This window comes from Pyxicephalus adspersus, chromosome 5, assembly GCF_032062135.1.
Source record: "Pyxicephalus adspersus chromosome 5, UCB_Pads_2.0, whole genome shotgun sequence".
Lineage (NCBI taxonomy): Eukaryota > Metazoa > Chordata > Amphibia > Anura > Pyxicephalidae > Pyxicephalus > Pyxicephalus adspersus.
The window spans coordinates 102,664,628-102,682,712 of record NC_092862.1 but is presented as its reverse complement, the minus strand read 5'-3'; the positions used below and the strand labels follow the sequence as shown (position 1 = coordinate 102,682,712).

Below are 18,085 nucleotides of genomic sequence, written 5' to 3'. Positions count from 1 at the left end.
TGCAGGAATATCCAGGGGACAGGTACTGTCATGGACCGTCCAGGAAAACAGGTTTACATGAATGTAATTTTGTTATATGGTGTTTTTTGATGTTGCACTTTTAAAAAGAAAAAGTTATTAATGTTTTTTGTCTAATTTGTTAATAAAAAGGCTGCTATGGCCAGTTTTATCCAAAACAGGTTTATGTGCATTTTTTGGAAGGGGCATGGTTAACGGGATGTTTTCGGGTGGACTGGCCGGCAGGGGTAAGGACACTTTACTATCCCCCTTTGCACCTGTCATGACACTCCCGGAAGTAACAAATTTATCCAATAGAGATTGCAGTACTGGAACAAAACAGATAGGGATAGGGAACAGAAAAGTAAATATTATAGGACATATCATGCAGGTTTTATTCTTTCTGGATTTTTCGCTACCCAGATTTAACAAAATTTGTTCTAAAATAGTGCAGCTGAGTTACTTTTATAAAGTACTTAGTTGAAAATAGTACACTCTAATGTTGTTTATTACTGCACAATGTATTATGTCCTTTTCAGTTATGCAATCATATTTAAACCAGATTGAAAAAAAAATATTTCTTTTTTTTACAAATAGCCAGGTATTATGCAAGAATGGCTATGCCTAAAGTTTGAGTTGGATTCTTTTACTTTCATTTTGGCATTGAAACGCCTTTCTCCACCCCATTCACTTATAAATATGCAGTGCATTGTCTCAAAAGGTTGCTAGATTCACATGCTCTGCAACACTTTAACTATGCCTTCTACATTTACAGCTGCAAGACGCTCAATTTATTTCTTACTAAGTTGTTTAGTTTTCCTGAATGTATGCTTTCCTTTACTCGGTCAATCTGCTGGAGAAAAGAATCTGAAACTTGCTATTGTGGTGAGTTATCTGAGTTTATTACATTTTTATAGAAGTAAAGATGGTAAATAGATAGCAAAAACAGATGTTTCCTCTGTTATTACACAGCACAAGGAGACATGTATGTAAATGTTTTTAGTAGTTATACACACATAGCTATAACATTTAACATAATGCAGATTTTAGTTTTAGTGTAATATTTATGATTTTGTTTATTTTTTAAAACTGTGTTTATTGTTGCTTTACCTAATTTTGTAGTTGTGCATTACAATGTTTTATTATTTAGGATTTTTATATACTTTATAGACATTTATTATATACTATGCCTATATGTTTGCACTAGCAATTTCCTGTTTTCATCAGGAGATACTATTTTGAGGGTCTGTACTATGACTTCAGTTTAAAACTATTCAGTTTCTTGGATTCCTGATTCTTTTGTTTCCTTGGATTTAACACATAAACTTGGGTTGTTATGCAGCCAGAAGCTCATTATCCATGCTACTGCTGCAGCTAGTTGAGTGTTTGTCAGCACCACCAACACCCCTCAACCACTCCCACCTCTATAGGTCTTAACTTGCCTATAGATTGCTTGAATGCGCTTAGTGTATATGCAATGTACGCATGTTTGATTATCATTAAAAAAATGAGCTTCTTATCACCCCACCCATATTGGATACTGCTGGCACCTTATCTAAGTTTTCTTATATTTGTGGCATTCTGTTGGACAGATCACTGTACTTGAGTTCCTGTGTCTGCATATCTGCCATTCAGAAGGGGTTCAGTTCTTCCAGATCTATTTTATATTATTACCAATTCTGAAGGAAAACTAGGAACATGCAAAGGTGGGCGGTAGCCTCCAAACTGTCCCATTTAATAGCACACAGCTGGGAAATATAATAGGGGGATCTCACCAAACAGGAGATGTTAAAAAAAAAACAGTTACTGACATGGTCAACAAAAGATCCACCTACAGTATAACTTAAACATCACTTTTTTGTGTATATATACCCCTTAGGCCTGTGGGTAAATTAACATTTTTAGGAGGCAAATTAGAGACTAACAATTTTTACAAGAAGTTGCTGACACAATAAAAAAATAAGAAGTTAACTGACTAATAATAAGACACATAAGTCCGCATATGGTATTCATTATTGCAAGGAACTGTGATCAGCTAGGAATGTTATGTTTATCCTCAGTTTATGCAGACACATGTGGACTGCTCTGTTCTCCTCCTGGGTTAGTCAGTCACCAACCGTCACCTGATTTAGTTTAATTTAAACTAGGAAATACTGATTAATATTTCAAAACTTAATCCTACAGCTTTGCTTTAATAATAAACATTTTGTATAAAGATGTGTACTTTGGAGTGGATTGGGAACTTTTGGCCTGGAGTGTATTTACAAAGTGACTCCTTCATAGTAGTGACAGATATCTAAGGGATAAAGAATTGTTTCATTGAAAGGTGAGACTGGTGTTTGAAAAGGACATGGTTTATTGTGATACACATTTTAAGTCTTCCAGGAGAAATACATTGTAACTTTGAACATTAGGTTACATATGGGCTGTATAATGGCCACTATGTATCACTGACATATGTAAACGATTCCTTAATGATGATTATCTCCACTCAGGACCAGAACAACATATTTTATTAGTAGTGGCCAAGGTGCCAACTGCCTGATCTAACTAACACATGTTTTGTAGACTTATTTGTGACAGTGCAACATTGGTTTTGAAACCATCACTACTTCCCACCACTACATATCTTCCCCCCTATTGTGTGTTACTTTCCCCACCTTCTAGATTGTAAGCTCTTTGGGGCAGGGTCATCTCCTCCTGTGTCACTGCCTGTATTCGTCTGTCATTTGCAAACCCTATTTAATGTACAGCGCTGTTTAATATGTTGGCGCTATGTAAATCATGTTTGATAATAATATTAGTTCTTCTATTCAGTTAGGTCACCCAATTACTTAAAAATCACAGGATCCTTTGCTATATTATGTGCCACAGTCTTTACCATTTGTTGCATGTATTTTTTACTATGGCAAATAGCATCATAAAGTCCAAACTATTACTCTAAAATAATCTCTGTACTACATGGCATCACCCTATGAGTTTAAATGGAGAAGACCTTTAGCCATTGTAAAGGGAAACCCTAATCACATCCAATACTAAATAAATGAGGAGTAATAGTTCAGATTTTCACATATCCTTTAGGAAGAACCCTGCAACAATTCTTCTCATACCCCTAAAACATTTTCACAGCTGGTGATTTATTCAGCAGCTAAAGGGGTTATAACTTCCTACTATGTTTGATAATTACATTTTTACACAATAAGTGTAAAGTTCTTTACACACCTCACTGGATCAAACCTGTTAATGAGCATGTTACCGCAGCGCACATAATTATGCATCATTCATTTTCCATGACATCCCAAGTCAGTAAACCAATGCAGATGTCAGTACAATAGTGGTACCACAATGCGTAGTAACCCACTATTGAGTGTTGTAGTAAGCTGTACTGGAAAAAGCTGACTTTGTTGGTTCTGGTGTGTTGACAATCAATGCATTGGAATGGGCTCTCTTTACGTAACACACTTTAACATGGTATATAATACATGTAAAGGTGCTTACTTTACTACTGAAACATTCAAAATGCCATTGCTATCTAATCATGCTGAGAGTTATTGAATTATATCATGCCTGAGGGAGTCCTACAAATCCATGTAACTTTCTACATGACACGAGCCTTGCTTAATGTTCAACCTTTATTGTGCTGATTGCAAAGCCTACAATTAAAAAATGGATTAGAATAGGATTAGGATTTTTCTGGATTGCATACTTGTTCTGGGTATAACATCCAATGAAATACCATTTTTAGAAAGAGCTCAGCAATGTCTGCCTCCAGGTTTCTTTGCAAGCTTGCATTGTTTCAGAAGCTGTCAGCACTAGTTTCCCAGAATAAGTGCTTTTTTCCTTCTCTGTTCTTCAAATAGCACAGTTTTGTACACTTTATAGTAATGTTAGCATTGGACAGAAAATTTGGCTGTGACAGGTAGCAGGCATTACAATTTGGAGGACATACACATTACAACATTTTCAAATCTGTGATCTATACAGAAAGTCATGACCCAGGTAGCTAAAGGTGCGTACACACTTCCAATTTTTATCGTTCCAATCGAACGACGAACGATCGATTGGGCAAAAAATCGTTCGTAAAAAAGTAACCAACGACGCCGACGAACGAGGAAACTCGTTGGAAACGAACGACCGGACCGTTCGTTGATCGTCCATGGGCTGAGCATGCGTAATGAACGAACGTTCGTTCACTTTCCTGTCGTGCACATAGTTCCTCTATCGCTTAAACGATCGTATCTATTGTGTATACAATATCTACGAACGATCGTGTCGTTATCTCTATGTGCAGGATCGGTGCTATACGATCGTTCGTATATATCGTGCAGGATCGTTCGTCGTTCGTTTTCCAACGATAATAATTGGAAGTGTGTACGTAGCTTAAGATGCTCTCCCCATACTTACCACTCCTTATGTCCTTGCTTATCTTTAACTTCCTTATCACCCTTTCTCATTTTCCAAACATCACACTAACAGACTCCTTGGGGCTGATTTATTAAAGCTCTCCAAGGCTAGATAGGATACACTTTCATCGGTGAAGCTGGGTGATCCAGCAATCCTGGAATGGATTCCTTAAAAGTAATTTGGTATTTGTTAGCAAATGTTTTTAATGCTGGACCAGGTCCATTTCAGGTTTTCTGGATCACCCAGCTTCACTGATGAAAGTGTATCTTCTTCAAACTTGGAGAGCTTTAATTAATCAGGTCCATTTTGTGGGAAATGGCCATATTGACCACTTTATTGGTACAATTTTTTTGAAACATTTCCATAACCAAAACATTTAATCAAAAGCATAATAACTTTAACAATAAATAACTATAAATAATCCCTGAGCAACAATAACAATCACACTTTTCCAAAAACCTGAACCTTTTAATCTTAAAATTTTGTACCCTTTCAAAACTATTCCTCCTTCCCGGTTGTGAGTCCTCGGAGACTCTGCGGCCCAAAACCCATCACTTCTGTTCTCAGCCGCAGAACCCTCCAGCTCGAGAATGCATATGCTACTTGCAGCCCCTCCTTAACACCACCTTAAAGGTGGTCTTAAATAACCATAATCTTTTGGAGATCCCACACCTCTGATGGATCTTCCTTATGCCGCACCCGTTACAAGATGTCCTCCGAGGACCTCAACCACAACCCCACCTCAATCCCTTCACCTAGCACATAGGGCAGGTGGGAGGGAAACTCGCTCCCTCACTTTCCTAAAACATCCCCCTCTTTCCTCCCTTTTTTAACTCCTACTTTCACCTCCTAATTTTCCAAACTTCCATCCTATCAACTACCTTCTTCCATTACCCTATCAAAAACTTCCTTTTATTCAAACCTCCCTATGCTTCTCCTAGCCCCCTGGTCATGTCTGGCTTCCTCCTACCTCCTCTCACTTGGCCGTTCTTTACCAAGAAATAGGGTCATAAACAAGACAGTGGTTCTGTGGACATTGGCCACCTGTTTGCTGCTCATTCACTGCAGTCATATTGTGCATATAAACACAGCATTCACCTGCAAACATTGTTTGAAGTATAAATACAGGTTATGTCAAGAAACATAAGACAGCACAGTCCGATCCAGTAAGCAAATGTTCCTTTGCCCTACCTAAGTAAATCACTTCCCCTTGTTAGGGCTACGTGTTGGCATACATAGCTCTTCTTGCACTAATAGTTGGTGTAGCTGCCCATTTAATTGTTTTTACTCTTTTATGGGTTAGTAGAATTACAGTGTACTGTGTACACACTGTATGAGTCACTGCAAAAATTTTAGTGTATTGCCTGGTTAGGACTTCTTTTTCTTTTACTGCGTTGCTTTTTTCTACTTTGACTTTAGTGCAAATTGTTTCATAATAATCGTAATCTGTCAATTAAACTGTATTGTACTGAATCCTGGCTGCTTGTCCTAGGAAATTCCAGATCATTTTTCTGCCACATAGCAAACCGGTCAGATGAGTTTCAAGTTAGTAATTGAACTGAGTTACACACACAACCTTTTCAAATTGAAAATAAGAAACGCAATGCAATTTAATTATATGCATCTGACTGAGCTGCTAGAATATATATAAACTGAAATACATATGTTTAAACTGTTTTATCTGCCCAAAGATATGTATTTCTGTCCATTCATTTCTCATAGCTGTATCATACAGATCTGTCTGGCTGGTGACCTCAATTTGTTCTGCTGCAGTTGAATAATATTTACAAAGTTTACAAGTGAAGAAGGGGAAGCAGAAGCCTGATGAGCTCATCTCTCTTTCACTTTGCTCTCTCCTCATATTAGCATGTTTATAGCATTGCAACACAACAGTTTTCTCTATTGCAATACTGTAAAAAGGTTTTTACTAAAGGAGAAGAGAGAGGGAGAGAGATCTGAAATTCCTCCCTGCAGCGGGTGCATTAGAAACTAATTCCTCACAAATTTAATAACTTACGCACAGTTTATTACATGACTACACAATCAAGGTAGCAAGATTCCAAGGTACTATTTCCTCTTACCACCATTAGACAAGTAAAATCAGTACACAAGTTCACATCTAAAGCTGCATACACACGTGCAATAATTATCGTTGAAAACTAACGACCGCTCGTCCAATAATCGTTAACAAAAAAAGTGCACAACAACGCCGATGAATGAGAATTGACACTAGAAACGAGCGACCGTCCTGGCTTATCTGATTGGGCGATGATTGTTCACAATTTATTGTGTGTACGGTCGTTCAGTGATCGTGGATTGTTCTGTGATACACTTTCTCCTTTACATGTCACTTCCTGCATCGTTCAAACGGTCGTATCTAGTGTGTGTACATTATTGGTGGAATATATTTGAACGATCGTATCGTTACAGCATGTACAGAATTGTGTACAATACGATTGTTCAAAATAATAGAGCATAATCGTTGATCTGTTGTTAGTCGTTCGTTTTCTAACGACAGTTATTGCACATGTGTACCTAGCTTTTGAGGCCAAGATGCACTATCTTTAGGTTACATGTGCAAAGCACGGTACAGTGTACATGACATGATAGGAACAGTATACAAATTTTACAAGTTAGCAGAAAGGTATGGAGAGAGATACTCTTACCATGGGTGACTTGTATGGTCCTGCACCGTACAAAATGCATGTAATTTAATGTATGTCATTTAATTCTAAATGATACCCCCAACACACCTTGCAGGGTGACTTGTGGTGCATTACACAGCAACACATAGTATCACATGTACTGTGTGTTGGGGGTGCAACAGTGAATAAAATAGGTGCATGCACTTCTTTTTTCTTGTACTGATGTGCAGTAAAAAGCTTATTCAAATGAATGAGCTGCCCTACCTCATCTCAGAACAGTGCACAGCACAAATTACATCAGTAGGGGCGCAGAAATGTGAACACAGCCTTAGTGAAGGACTGGAAAAACTGGAAACCTTTTGAATAAACAAACAACCCAGCAGCAATTCAAGCCCTGTGGGTTGTTCATTTGTACTTTGTATATCCAATGTTTTCTTTTATTATTAAACAGGATCCTTCTTATAACTTTAGGGTTCTTTACATGTTTTCACCTGCTAAATGTTATTATTTTTACATGTTCCATTCACCTAGGGTTAATAACATCCTTGTATCCTGAAGGTAATGTTTCACTGTTCATATAGGATGTTTGAACTTGCTCAAAGCTTGAAAAGACCCATTTATGGTCAAAACATGAAGCAGCTGTGTCTGAGTACAGCAGCTATTGCCTAATGTTAGTGAGGAAAACATTGTCTTTCACATTTTTTGTCAATTTTTAATCAATATTTGTGTACCGCATTCAGCATACTTCTGGATAACTAATGTAGCTATCCCTACCCCACAGAAGCTTTATTTCCAGGGATTTCCTTCCGATATGGCGTACATATTCACAGAGGCTTGTATATCTTTGATCTAGGGATGATTTATTGAAATTTCAACATGAAATTGAGAGGTTGAGGCCAGCAGAGTGTCAGGAGTGGGCAGCTCAAATCCAAAAGGCAGCAACTCAAAATCAGTACCTAACCATTGGGAACCAGATTCATCTTTCCAGCAGTCTGTTGTCCAGACCCCAGCCTAGCCAGTCTAGTCCTCTATCCCCTAGTTTCTAGTCTTAAATGACGAGGATGTCCCTGTTGCTTCTATTCTCAATAATTTTAACTTCTTTGCAGTGCCCACCTAAAAATAGTTACCATGATGTTAGTGATTGGCTTTCTCCCCTATGACAGCCAACCATCACTCCCAAGGGAGAATACTTTCATAATCTAGCATATTCCTAAATTTGGCCCCTTCCATTTTTAAGGAACCTCCATACCAAAGGGGTGCTACACGGATATTTACCTGGTTCCAAAATTGTTTTCTTTTCAAGCTTTTAAAGCAGAACTTTATCTTCATGCTGTTACAAGTTCTGTTCCTGTACAGATATTGCTTACTGATTTTACTGCATACTATGAGCGTCTTACAATGTGCATCAAAATCTGCAGTAATTCAGAATTCAGATCTGTGTCATTTCCTGACTGGTGGATGTCTAACATTTATCATCTAGGCATTTACCAGCATGACTATTCTAGGCCCACCTTTTTCATTAACTGGATTTCAGTTCTTTCAATAACAGGAGCTCAGAATAACATGCAAGCATTACCTACTGCAGTCTACAGTTTAGGGGCACCCACTCCTCCAGATTAAAAGCCAAGCCTCAATGAATTGTGAAATTAGTATTATTCCTCCCTAAAGCCATCCCATTACTTATATAAGGGTTAAGGGTTCTTCAGATAAGCACTAGGACAGGGGCACCCAGCTGGCCCTACCCACCAGTTGTTATATGATGCATTACAAAGAAGTATAGAAACCCAGTGATCGCCTAAAAAAGGGCATGTCATGAAAATGAAAAAAGGTTGAACATAAGCACACTGACTGTATAGTAGGCAAAATATAAGTAAACATTGTCTTGCTTATGAATACATTTATTGTATTGTATAGATGTATTTTAGGCAGTTTACCTGTACTGGCCAACTAAATCACTTCTTGATTTGGTATTCGGTTAGATAAAAAATATCTCACCTTTGGTATTAAATCTTGCAAATCTGTCACAGTTGGCTGTACAGGAATTTAGACACAAACTGTCAATAATTTGCTTTATAAATGTTCTTTGTTAGGTGTTTCGCCATGGTGACAGAAGTCCGGTTCAAAGTTATCCTAATGACAAGTATAAGGAAGATTCTTGGCCTGATGGGTTTGGACAGCTTACACAGGTAGGACCAAAAGAAGTTATTTTGTTATTTGATTATATGGTATTTACTAATTACGTTATCTATACTAAATACTAGAGTTATCTCCTAAAAACTGTAATGTTGTCATTTTGTTTGTCAACTTTTTATCAATTTTATTTAAGGTTAACCAACTTTGACTGCAAAAACAACCAAAAAGATCAAAAAATCCCAGCATTATGCATATTATATATATAGGTATGTGTTATGTGTATATCCTCCATACTGCTTAAACTTTTCTGTATATTGCCAGCAAGTACTTTTCAAGTTATTCCAAAACCCATCCCTCCAGGAGCATTGAATAGATCAGTCCGACTTGGCATTTTCATAGAATAAAATTGCTGAATATTACATAGAAGATTTAAAAAGCAGCCAATTTTTGAACTTCTCCCCAGACCCGTTCACAGTTGCAGGGAGAGCTTCCATCAGCATGAGCTTGTCAATTATGGAAAACCACTAGGCTGATGTGGGGGTCCCTGTCTGATGTTGGAGTGCAGAAATACAGGCCCTGGCAGCAATAACCAAATGGATAAGGAGTGATTTACAATATGTATCCCCAGCAAGATGCAGAAGGAAGAAACCTCGTTCTAAAATGTATTAGAGACCTCCGGATAAACCACAATGAAGAAAATTGGTCTCTGATAAAGGAGACCCCCAAATACCTTTCCCATTTAGGGAGAACTGAGTCAGGATCAGGTTAGATCAATGCTGCAGAGATTTCAGATACCGCATATTATGCGAGTCCTTGATCTCTGCATAACCATTTAAACGCAGTTAACAGGTCGTTATAGTATGAAATGTGAGGTAAGAAAATGGCAGCTGGAAAAAAGAAAATTGCAATGGAAAAGTTGGAGTGTGTGACAGGTACTCAAGGAAGCATAAAGCCTGTATATCAGTAATGTAAGGCTTGAATGGAAAAAAAACATGGTATTTGTTGCTACCTGGATGAGAGGGGTTTCCTAATATCGGAAATAAAGGAGATAAGGAGGTGAAATTTTAATAGTAGTCACATTTTTCATAAAAATGTGAACTGTGCTGCTTATGGTGGGGTAAGAGTGGAGATGGCTGGGTAACGTGTCTCAGCACCACAGTGTGGATGAAATGATTTAAGGCGTCTATTCGCTATAATCTTGAAGTATAGATTTACATCTTCAGTAGTAATATTGGACTACATCTATAACATAGAGTGGGTCTCTACCCATTTTTGGTATCATTGAAATATTTCCTTTAGTAGGTCTTTCAGAAATGGGCATTGGGGAAAGAGATGATTTAAAGCCTGCAGAAAAGAGGTGCTCAGGAATGGTAGCAGAAGATATATTTGTAAAATGTAAAGCCATCCGGACATGTATCCTTCACTGTCTTAGAGTTTGTGATGGCCCAGGTGAGTTCTTCTGCTATTAGAGGGGATTCCATTCATCGGTGATCCTTGAGAAAAAGCTCAGCCATGCTTGAGGAGGCTAGAGAAGAAGCTATCCAGTCTTGCTTAATTTCTGAGTAAAGATCAAGCCAGTATTAGGGAATAATAAGAATAATCTTGCAGTATGTTTAAAAGATGTTGGGGGGTTCATAGATAAGTGACACAGGTCACCAGAAGAATTCTGAATTTTAGGAATGTAAGATTTGAGGCAATAGGCACATCAAAAAAAATGTACAGGTAAGTAAAAAAACGGGGAAAGAAGTAAAACTGGAGTTCCAGTTTAGACTCAGCTAATGTATGAAAAAAAGTTTATTTAGTCTTTAAAAAGATGTACTGTATGTTTAGTGTATGAAAATACTGGACCTTTTATCACAATAGCTGTACAATATCACATGGTTGTGAGACTTCATTAATGTCTGTAGCTACAACAACTCATTTAATTAAATTGTTACTAATATCTAATAATATTTATAGAAACAATTGAATGGTTTAGTTTAAATACTTTAAGACTGCTGAATATTTACTTACATGGAAACATGAAAAGAAGTAAAGGAAAAATGCAGGCTCTGTTTTCCCTTCAATTTTTTTCTAAACATTCTTTATTTAAGAAAATAAATTATAAAAGTACAAGCGAAAAATGAAAGCAATAATTAACACATATTATAGGTAAGTATACAAAATGAATAAAGAAAAATTAAAAAAAATAAATTTTTTAAAAGGACAATAAACAATATCTAATACCAACCAGAAAGATTGATACCCTCATAGCAAGTGGAACTAATTTCCAGGGAGAAGTGAACATCAAGATATATTGAAAAACATCCAATATTTAAATGTATCATGAAATAAAACTTAAACACAAAGGTAGGGAAGGGGAGGAAAGGATGAGGAGGAGAAAAAAAAAGGGGGGAGGACAATTATACTTGTGGGGAAGGGCCCAGGTGGTCTCTGTATTCCTGTGAGGAGCAGAATTCAGACCAATAGAACCAGATGTTTAAAAAATGTCAATGAGAGCCTCTGGCCGAGGAGATCAAGTCCTCCATTCTATGGATCTCATGAATTCACCGAAGCCACAACCACACTGAGGGGGGGGCTCCACTTTCCACCAATACGCAGCAATGCAGGATGAGGCTGCCACAATCAGGTATCTGATCACTGATCTTTTGTAAGTTAGCTGAGAAGGAATTGTGCTGAAAGAGAAAAAATGCTGGATCGCTTGGTATGTGTATCTCTGTCATCTGTTGTGTTATCGACCGGACTGTATCCCAGAACGGGCGTAATAAAGGGCACTCCCAAAATATATGTAGCAAAGTACCTGTGGCTGTTGAGCATCTCAAACACCTTAACTGGGGTGATATACCATCTAGACAGTAATTTATAACTGAATTCTTGGTATCTACTGCTAGTGGAGGCTTTGTGACACCAGTCCCTTCAATTTTTTAGTTGCATATCACATATGATTCTTCATGGGATAATGAACTTTAACATGGCAGGCATATTCATCAGCCAATCCTTGTTGACCTATTGGGCCTGATTTATTAAAGCTCTCCAAGGCTAGAGAGGATACACTTTGATCAGTGAAGCTGGGTGATCCAGCCAACTTGAAATTGGTCTTGTCCAGTGTTAGAAATAGTTACTAAAAATTGAATGAAAGTTCCTCTCCAGCCTTGGAGAGCTTTAATAAATCAGGCCCAATGTATGGGCTTATTGCTTTATAAATGCTGTCTATTCATCTTAGCCTCATTGTCTGTCATTGCTGTCATTGTCTTCAATTTTCTATAATTGTGATCAGCATTAAGGTCTTCTCCAGTGTATCTTGGCCTTGAATTATGTGACCAAAGTATTTAAAAAAGGGCTAAAATAGCACTGGCATACAGCAGGACAACAGATTCAAAAGCAGAAGATGAAAATAAAATATCATCACACTGAATGTTATCACAAAAACGTATTTTGTTTCTTCACAGCTTGGAATAAACCAACAATTTGAACTAGGAAAATACCTGAGGAAAAGATATACTGGGTTTCTAAATGAAACATACACCGCACAGGAGGTAAACACATATGTTTTAGCTTACTTCTTTCTTTACAGGTAACTAGGGTAAAAGCGCAATTGAAGTCAAAGAAATAGATATACAGTCAGATATACATTGTAGTAACAACCTCTATTTATAAAAAAAAAGAAAAACCCCCATCTTCATAATGCAAAAAAGAAAAAATACAGATCTCCATAATTCAAGTCAGAGAGGTATGTCTACTACTCAGCTCTGTCAGCACACTGCACTACAGACAGATATTTCACTAGTTGTAAAAGGTATTTCAGCACATTTAATTGTGCTGCGAAAATCAGTCAAAAATCATACTATATTATCACAAGATTGTCTTTAGGTGGGCTTTTAACTATGTTTTTCATACAAAAGAGTTAACAGTAAAAAATAGTCCAAAACCAAGTTAGTTAGAAACAAAAATAATTTACAGAAAAAAGAAATCAGAAATGCGTATATAAGGTATAAAGAAATTCTGCAGAATGATGAGTGTGATTGGGTTCATATTGTGAAATGCTGTGTGTAACAAACTAAAATAAATAAAATAGTTTGTATTCAATATGCAGACTCTTACACTACTTGCTCATATAAACATTGTATAATCAGAATGTATAATATATGGTCCACTTTGGGTGGGTTTTCTGCTGAAATGTAGGGTCTGCTGGTGTACATTATTTAGCCGCACCCTTTAAAAACACACCCTTGTTTTACACACTTGTGTGAACTTTTGTTGTGTTCATTTTATACCCCTGATTCTGTTGTGACATTCCTGCAAGCTAGTCCAGAATTTTGATATTTTGATAATTTTGATATGAAGAGAAATCAGAGTGATGATCTCTTTATTTTGCAGCTTTTTCTTTCACTGTCCAGTACCAGGCTGAGGATGAGGATGAGGGTTAGATAATGATGATCATAAGACAAAGGACATTTAGTGGCAGGAAAAGTAGTATAGAGCAATTCTCTGGAAAATGATTTGTGTAGTAAAATAGAAAAATATTAGTTCACTTGATTAAGCTAATAATCTGCTATTTATTTTTACTATTCTGTTTTTAGCTGCTTCCACTCTAAACTGATCCTTATGTGTACATGGATCAGTAAGGCTGTGTAACAAACAATAAACTGATAGTGAAAACCTATATAAAATATTCTGTATAGTCTCTGTGGGCAGCATGGTGGCTCAGTGGTTAGCACATTAGCACCTCCTGTGCTTGCATAGGTTTTCCCCCACCTTCCAAAAGCATGCAGTTAGGTGAAATGGCTTCCCCTAAAATAACCTTAGACTGTATTAAAGACATATGACGGAGGTAGGGACATTAGATTGTGAGCCCTTTTGAGGTACATCTAGTGACACTACTATGGACTTATTAAAGCACGGCGTAATATGTTGGAGCTATATAAATACTGTAAAATAAAAAAAAATATATATATAGCTCCTTAAATGTGTTTGTGCTATAGAGATAATATTGATAAATAAAATAATTATATGAAATGTTTTTTTAACAGGTGTTTGTGCGAAGTACAGATGTGGACCGTACATTAATGAGTGTCCAGGCTAATCTTGCTGGTTTGTTTCCACCCACTGGCAGGCAACTCTGGAATCCTAGCATTCCCTGGCAACCTATACCTGTTCATACAATACCTTACGCAAATGATTATGTGGGTAATCTGTTTTTTTATTTTCTTTTTGAAGAGGTTGTTTGTTTTACACCTTGCTAATACCAGGACCTCCTTTTGCCTTCAGAACTGCTGTCATTCTTCATGTATGAACTGATATGGTGTTGGGAACATTTCTCAGGGAATTTGGTCCATATTGACATATAATATTGTGCAGTTGCTGCAGATTTGTCGGCTGCACATCCATAATGGGAATCTTGTGTTCCACCACATCTCAAAGTGCTATTTTGGATTGAGATCTGGTGACCATGGAGGCCACTTGAGTACAGTGAACACATTGCCTTGTAACCAGTTTGAGATGATTTAGGCTTTGTGACATTATGTAATCCGGCTATATGTAGCCATCAGAATGCGCTAAAAGGTGCGGTCAAAAAGGGATTAACATGGTCAGCAATAATATTAGGATGGGTTGTAACATTTAATGATGCTTAGTTGGTACTAAAGGGTCAAACGTATGCCAAGAAATTATCCCCGTGCTCTTACACCAATATAAGCAGCCTGAATTGTAATAAAAGGCAGGATAGATCCATGCTTTTATGTTTTTTATGCCAATTTCTGACACTGACATCTGTCACAGCTAAAATTGAGACTCACCAGGCAATGTTTCTCCAATCTTCTCTTGTTTAGTTTTGATCGGTCGTTATGAACTGTAGCCTCATGAGTGGCACCTGGTGTGGCCTCCTGTTGCTTTAGCCAACTTAGTACCAACTAAACTTCAAGTATTAACCTTTTGTGCATTCTGAATGCCCTTCTGCATACCTCTGTTGTAACAAGTGGTTATTTGAGGTATTCTTTCCTTTCTATCAGCTCAAACTAGTATGGCAAATCTCATCTGATCTCTGGCATAAACAAGGCATTTTCACTCGGAGAACTGCCGCTCATTCTATAAAAGTTGTTGTTATTAGATCTTTTAAATATATATTTATTTATATTTTGTAATTTTTTTCTGGAGTTCTGCTTTTGAAAGGAACCTTATACAATATTTGCAACATATTCGCAGCATATGCATAGGTATAAAATAAAAATAAATAACTAAAAACTAAGAAAGAAATGCTAAACATTAAGGGCCAGTTCACACTATTAACCGGGAGGAATGCTATGCTATGACAGCCCAATTTTTAATAATGGATTGGCAGTGGACTTTAAACCACAAGAAAAAGTAACTGTTAAACTATGTAACTATGTAAACCTGTTGCCAAACAATACGAAGAGGTTGAACATATGAAAAATGTAAAAAGGTTGAACATATGAGAGAAAGTTGTCTGTATCGCGTCATGGGGCACAGTGAACATAATTTCCCCATACCAATACAAGAAGCTAGTAATCTGTCATTGCAGTAGGGTAACTAGAATCCCATTCAATACAAAACATTCAGTAATATACCTTCTTATCTGTTTCTGAGTACACTGCTTGGCAGAAAAGAATATGCAACAATTCCAAAGTCTTCCCATTGACAATATCTTATCTGTGGAATGTCAGAATCAGATCAGAATCAGATATTAATAACTCTCATGTTAACTCCAGGGGGTGTATTTATACTTTTGTTTTGTGAGTTTGTGGAAACATGTCCCAAAATAAATAAAAAAAAAAGCATGTGATTTTGTCCCACAATAATGTTAAAACTTAGACAGGATTAGTCAATTTTATTATAGGCTATTGCTGGTCGCCATATTTTTGTGTGGGATGCAAACCCTCTTAACATAGTATTGTCATCAAAATTGCTAAGGGAGCAGGGGAACCCCTAGGAGCATGTTTTTGTCAAACAGAATAATTTCCGTGACAATTTAACATATTCATAAATTACACTAATTGTAAACTTGTTTGATTGCACTGGGCTGACTGATGGGTATAGTACAACGTACAATATTGGTAACATTTATAACATAGCTGTTGAATATTTTAAAACTGATGTTCATTTTTTGTTATTGTAAATTAGGAAAATCCAAAGAAATGTGTGGAGTCCTCCTATTTTGTAAAACCAGACCCTTTATTAGGCTTGGGACCATAAATAAGTCCACAGGAAGCTGGTTTTCCCCATTGTCTCCATAGTATTGGTGACAATACTATGTTCAGGGACTTTAACATAAACAGTAACAAAAAGTGGGTTCCATGCAAAAACCACACATTTTATTATTTTATTTTGGGACATTGTCCCTTGGGTCCCTCAGACATTCCCAGCATCATGGTGACAATGTAACCCTAAAAACTATGAAGTCCCAACTAATTGACTCTGAGAGTAAAAATGTCTCTAAAGCAAATACAAGCTATTGTGAAGAATAGTTTAAGAAATTGAAGAAGGGCAAAACACAAGCAAACAAAACTAAAACATTAAGAAAAAGTAAATCAATCAGTCAATCGGATCAAATCAATCAACTAAATATTTTTAAATACATCCCTGAATCGTTGGTCAGAACTGAATATGTTTAATGTACCTAACTGTATTAAACAAAAATTGATATGATGATTTTATTATGTTTATTTCAGATGCTCCACATTACTACAAAGACCTGCCCCCGCTTTGATCAACTTGTAAATGAAACTGTTAATTCAGAAATATTTAACGAACTTAAGAAGCCTTATTTGGTAAGGTTATCTTTCATTAGCCATACAATAAAATTACATGATTTCCATAAAGAAACTTAATTTTGTGCATGTGTTACATCCAATGTATCATCTCTAATACTGAATTTTTAGTCCAAAATTTGCATGGACTTGAAATATATTTAGCTTCTTTTGCAGTTCAGAGTCTGTTATATAAGCAACAATGAACAGGAATTTTGGGACTCCAAATGAAGTTTTCTTATCGAATCTTACCCATTTTTTATACTTTCATACTAAAAAAATAATTATCCTTTGGGTACTTGAAAAATTGGCATGAAAAACTGCCTCATCAAAGCCAAGGAGACTAGAAGTTCAGTCTTCTAAGCCCCAGTCAACAGCAGGCGCCTGTGCAAAATTGACAAGTGGGGTCCCACTTGACAATTAACCCCCCACCCCACCCCAATATATTTACCTCTCCCTCTCTCTTCCCCTATTTTTTGCCATTCTTCTCTCTCTCCCTTCCCCCCATCTCTGTCCCCTTTTTGCCCTTCTACACAGTTTGTGCCTTGAAGTAAGCTGTTCTGCTGTGCGGCCTTCTAAACTAATCTATAATGCTTCTGTGGGAATAATTTGTCTCTGTGTATCAGGGAAATTCATTCAAACAAAACCAGCTAATTGGGAATGATGCAAGAACTTTGAGTAGAGGCTGTTCAGCACGTAATAGCATTTAAATCCAGCCAACCTATTCTTATCAGTTATCATTCACCTCAACACTGCACGTCTACCTACCCTTACCTTTATATTTAAGCTGCCTAAATTACTTTGACAAATAATTTAGAATTCGACAATGAAATCACCTTGACAATTAAACCCCTAAAGTAACCAGGACAATTCTGTCACAAGTAGAAAATATAGTACTTCAGTGAGGATTAATTATATAGATTTTTAGATTAATTATATAGATTAGCAACTACAGCAGCCATTCATTCCTAATATAGGGAAATATAGGGAAACCCTTAAAATACTTATCAGGTGTTACGGAACCCCTCCTCCAATTACTATAGCCACAGCTTACAGTACATTAGTATGGCGGTCAGTGGGAGGAATGCCTCTTACATTGCTGGCCAAAGGGAAGAATGTCACCCTTACAGATAGCCAAAAAGG

At 36.9% G+C, this 18,085-nt stretch overlaps 1 protein-coding gene across 1 annotated transcript in view; it reads left to right on the top strand.

Annotated features, from left to right (window-relative positions):
- The first annotated feature begins 703 nt into the window (after positions 1–703).
- LOC140331354 (prostatic acid phosphatase-like) overlaps positions 704–18,085 on the top strand; it is a 31,212-nt gene continuing 13,830 nt past the window's right edge. Inside the window, exons 1-5 of the mRNA XM_072412319.1 lie at positions 704–882; positions 9,137–9,232; positions 12,629–12,715; positions 14,210–14,362; positions 16,865–16,963. Of these exons, the coding sequence (XP_072268420.1) occupies positions 733–882; positions 9,137–9,232; positions 12,629–12,715; positions 14,210–14,362; positions 16,865–16,963 (585 nt within the window). The 5' untranslated portion in view covers positions 704–732. The remainder of the gene's footprint in view (positions 883–9,136; positions 9,233–12,628; positions 12,716–14,209; positions 14,363–16,864; positions 16,964–18,085) is intronic.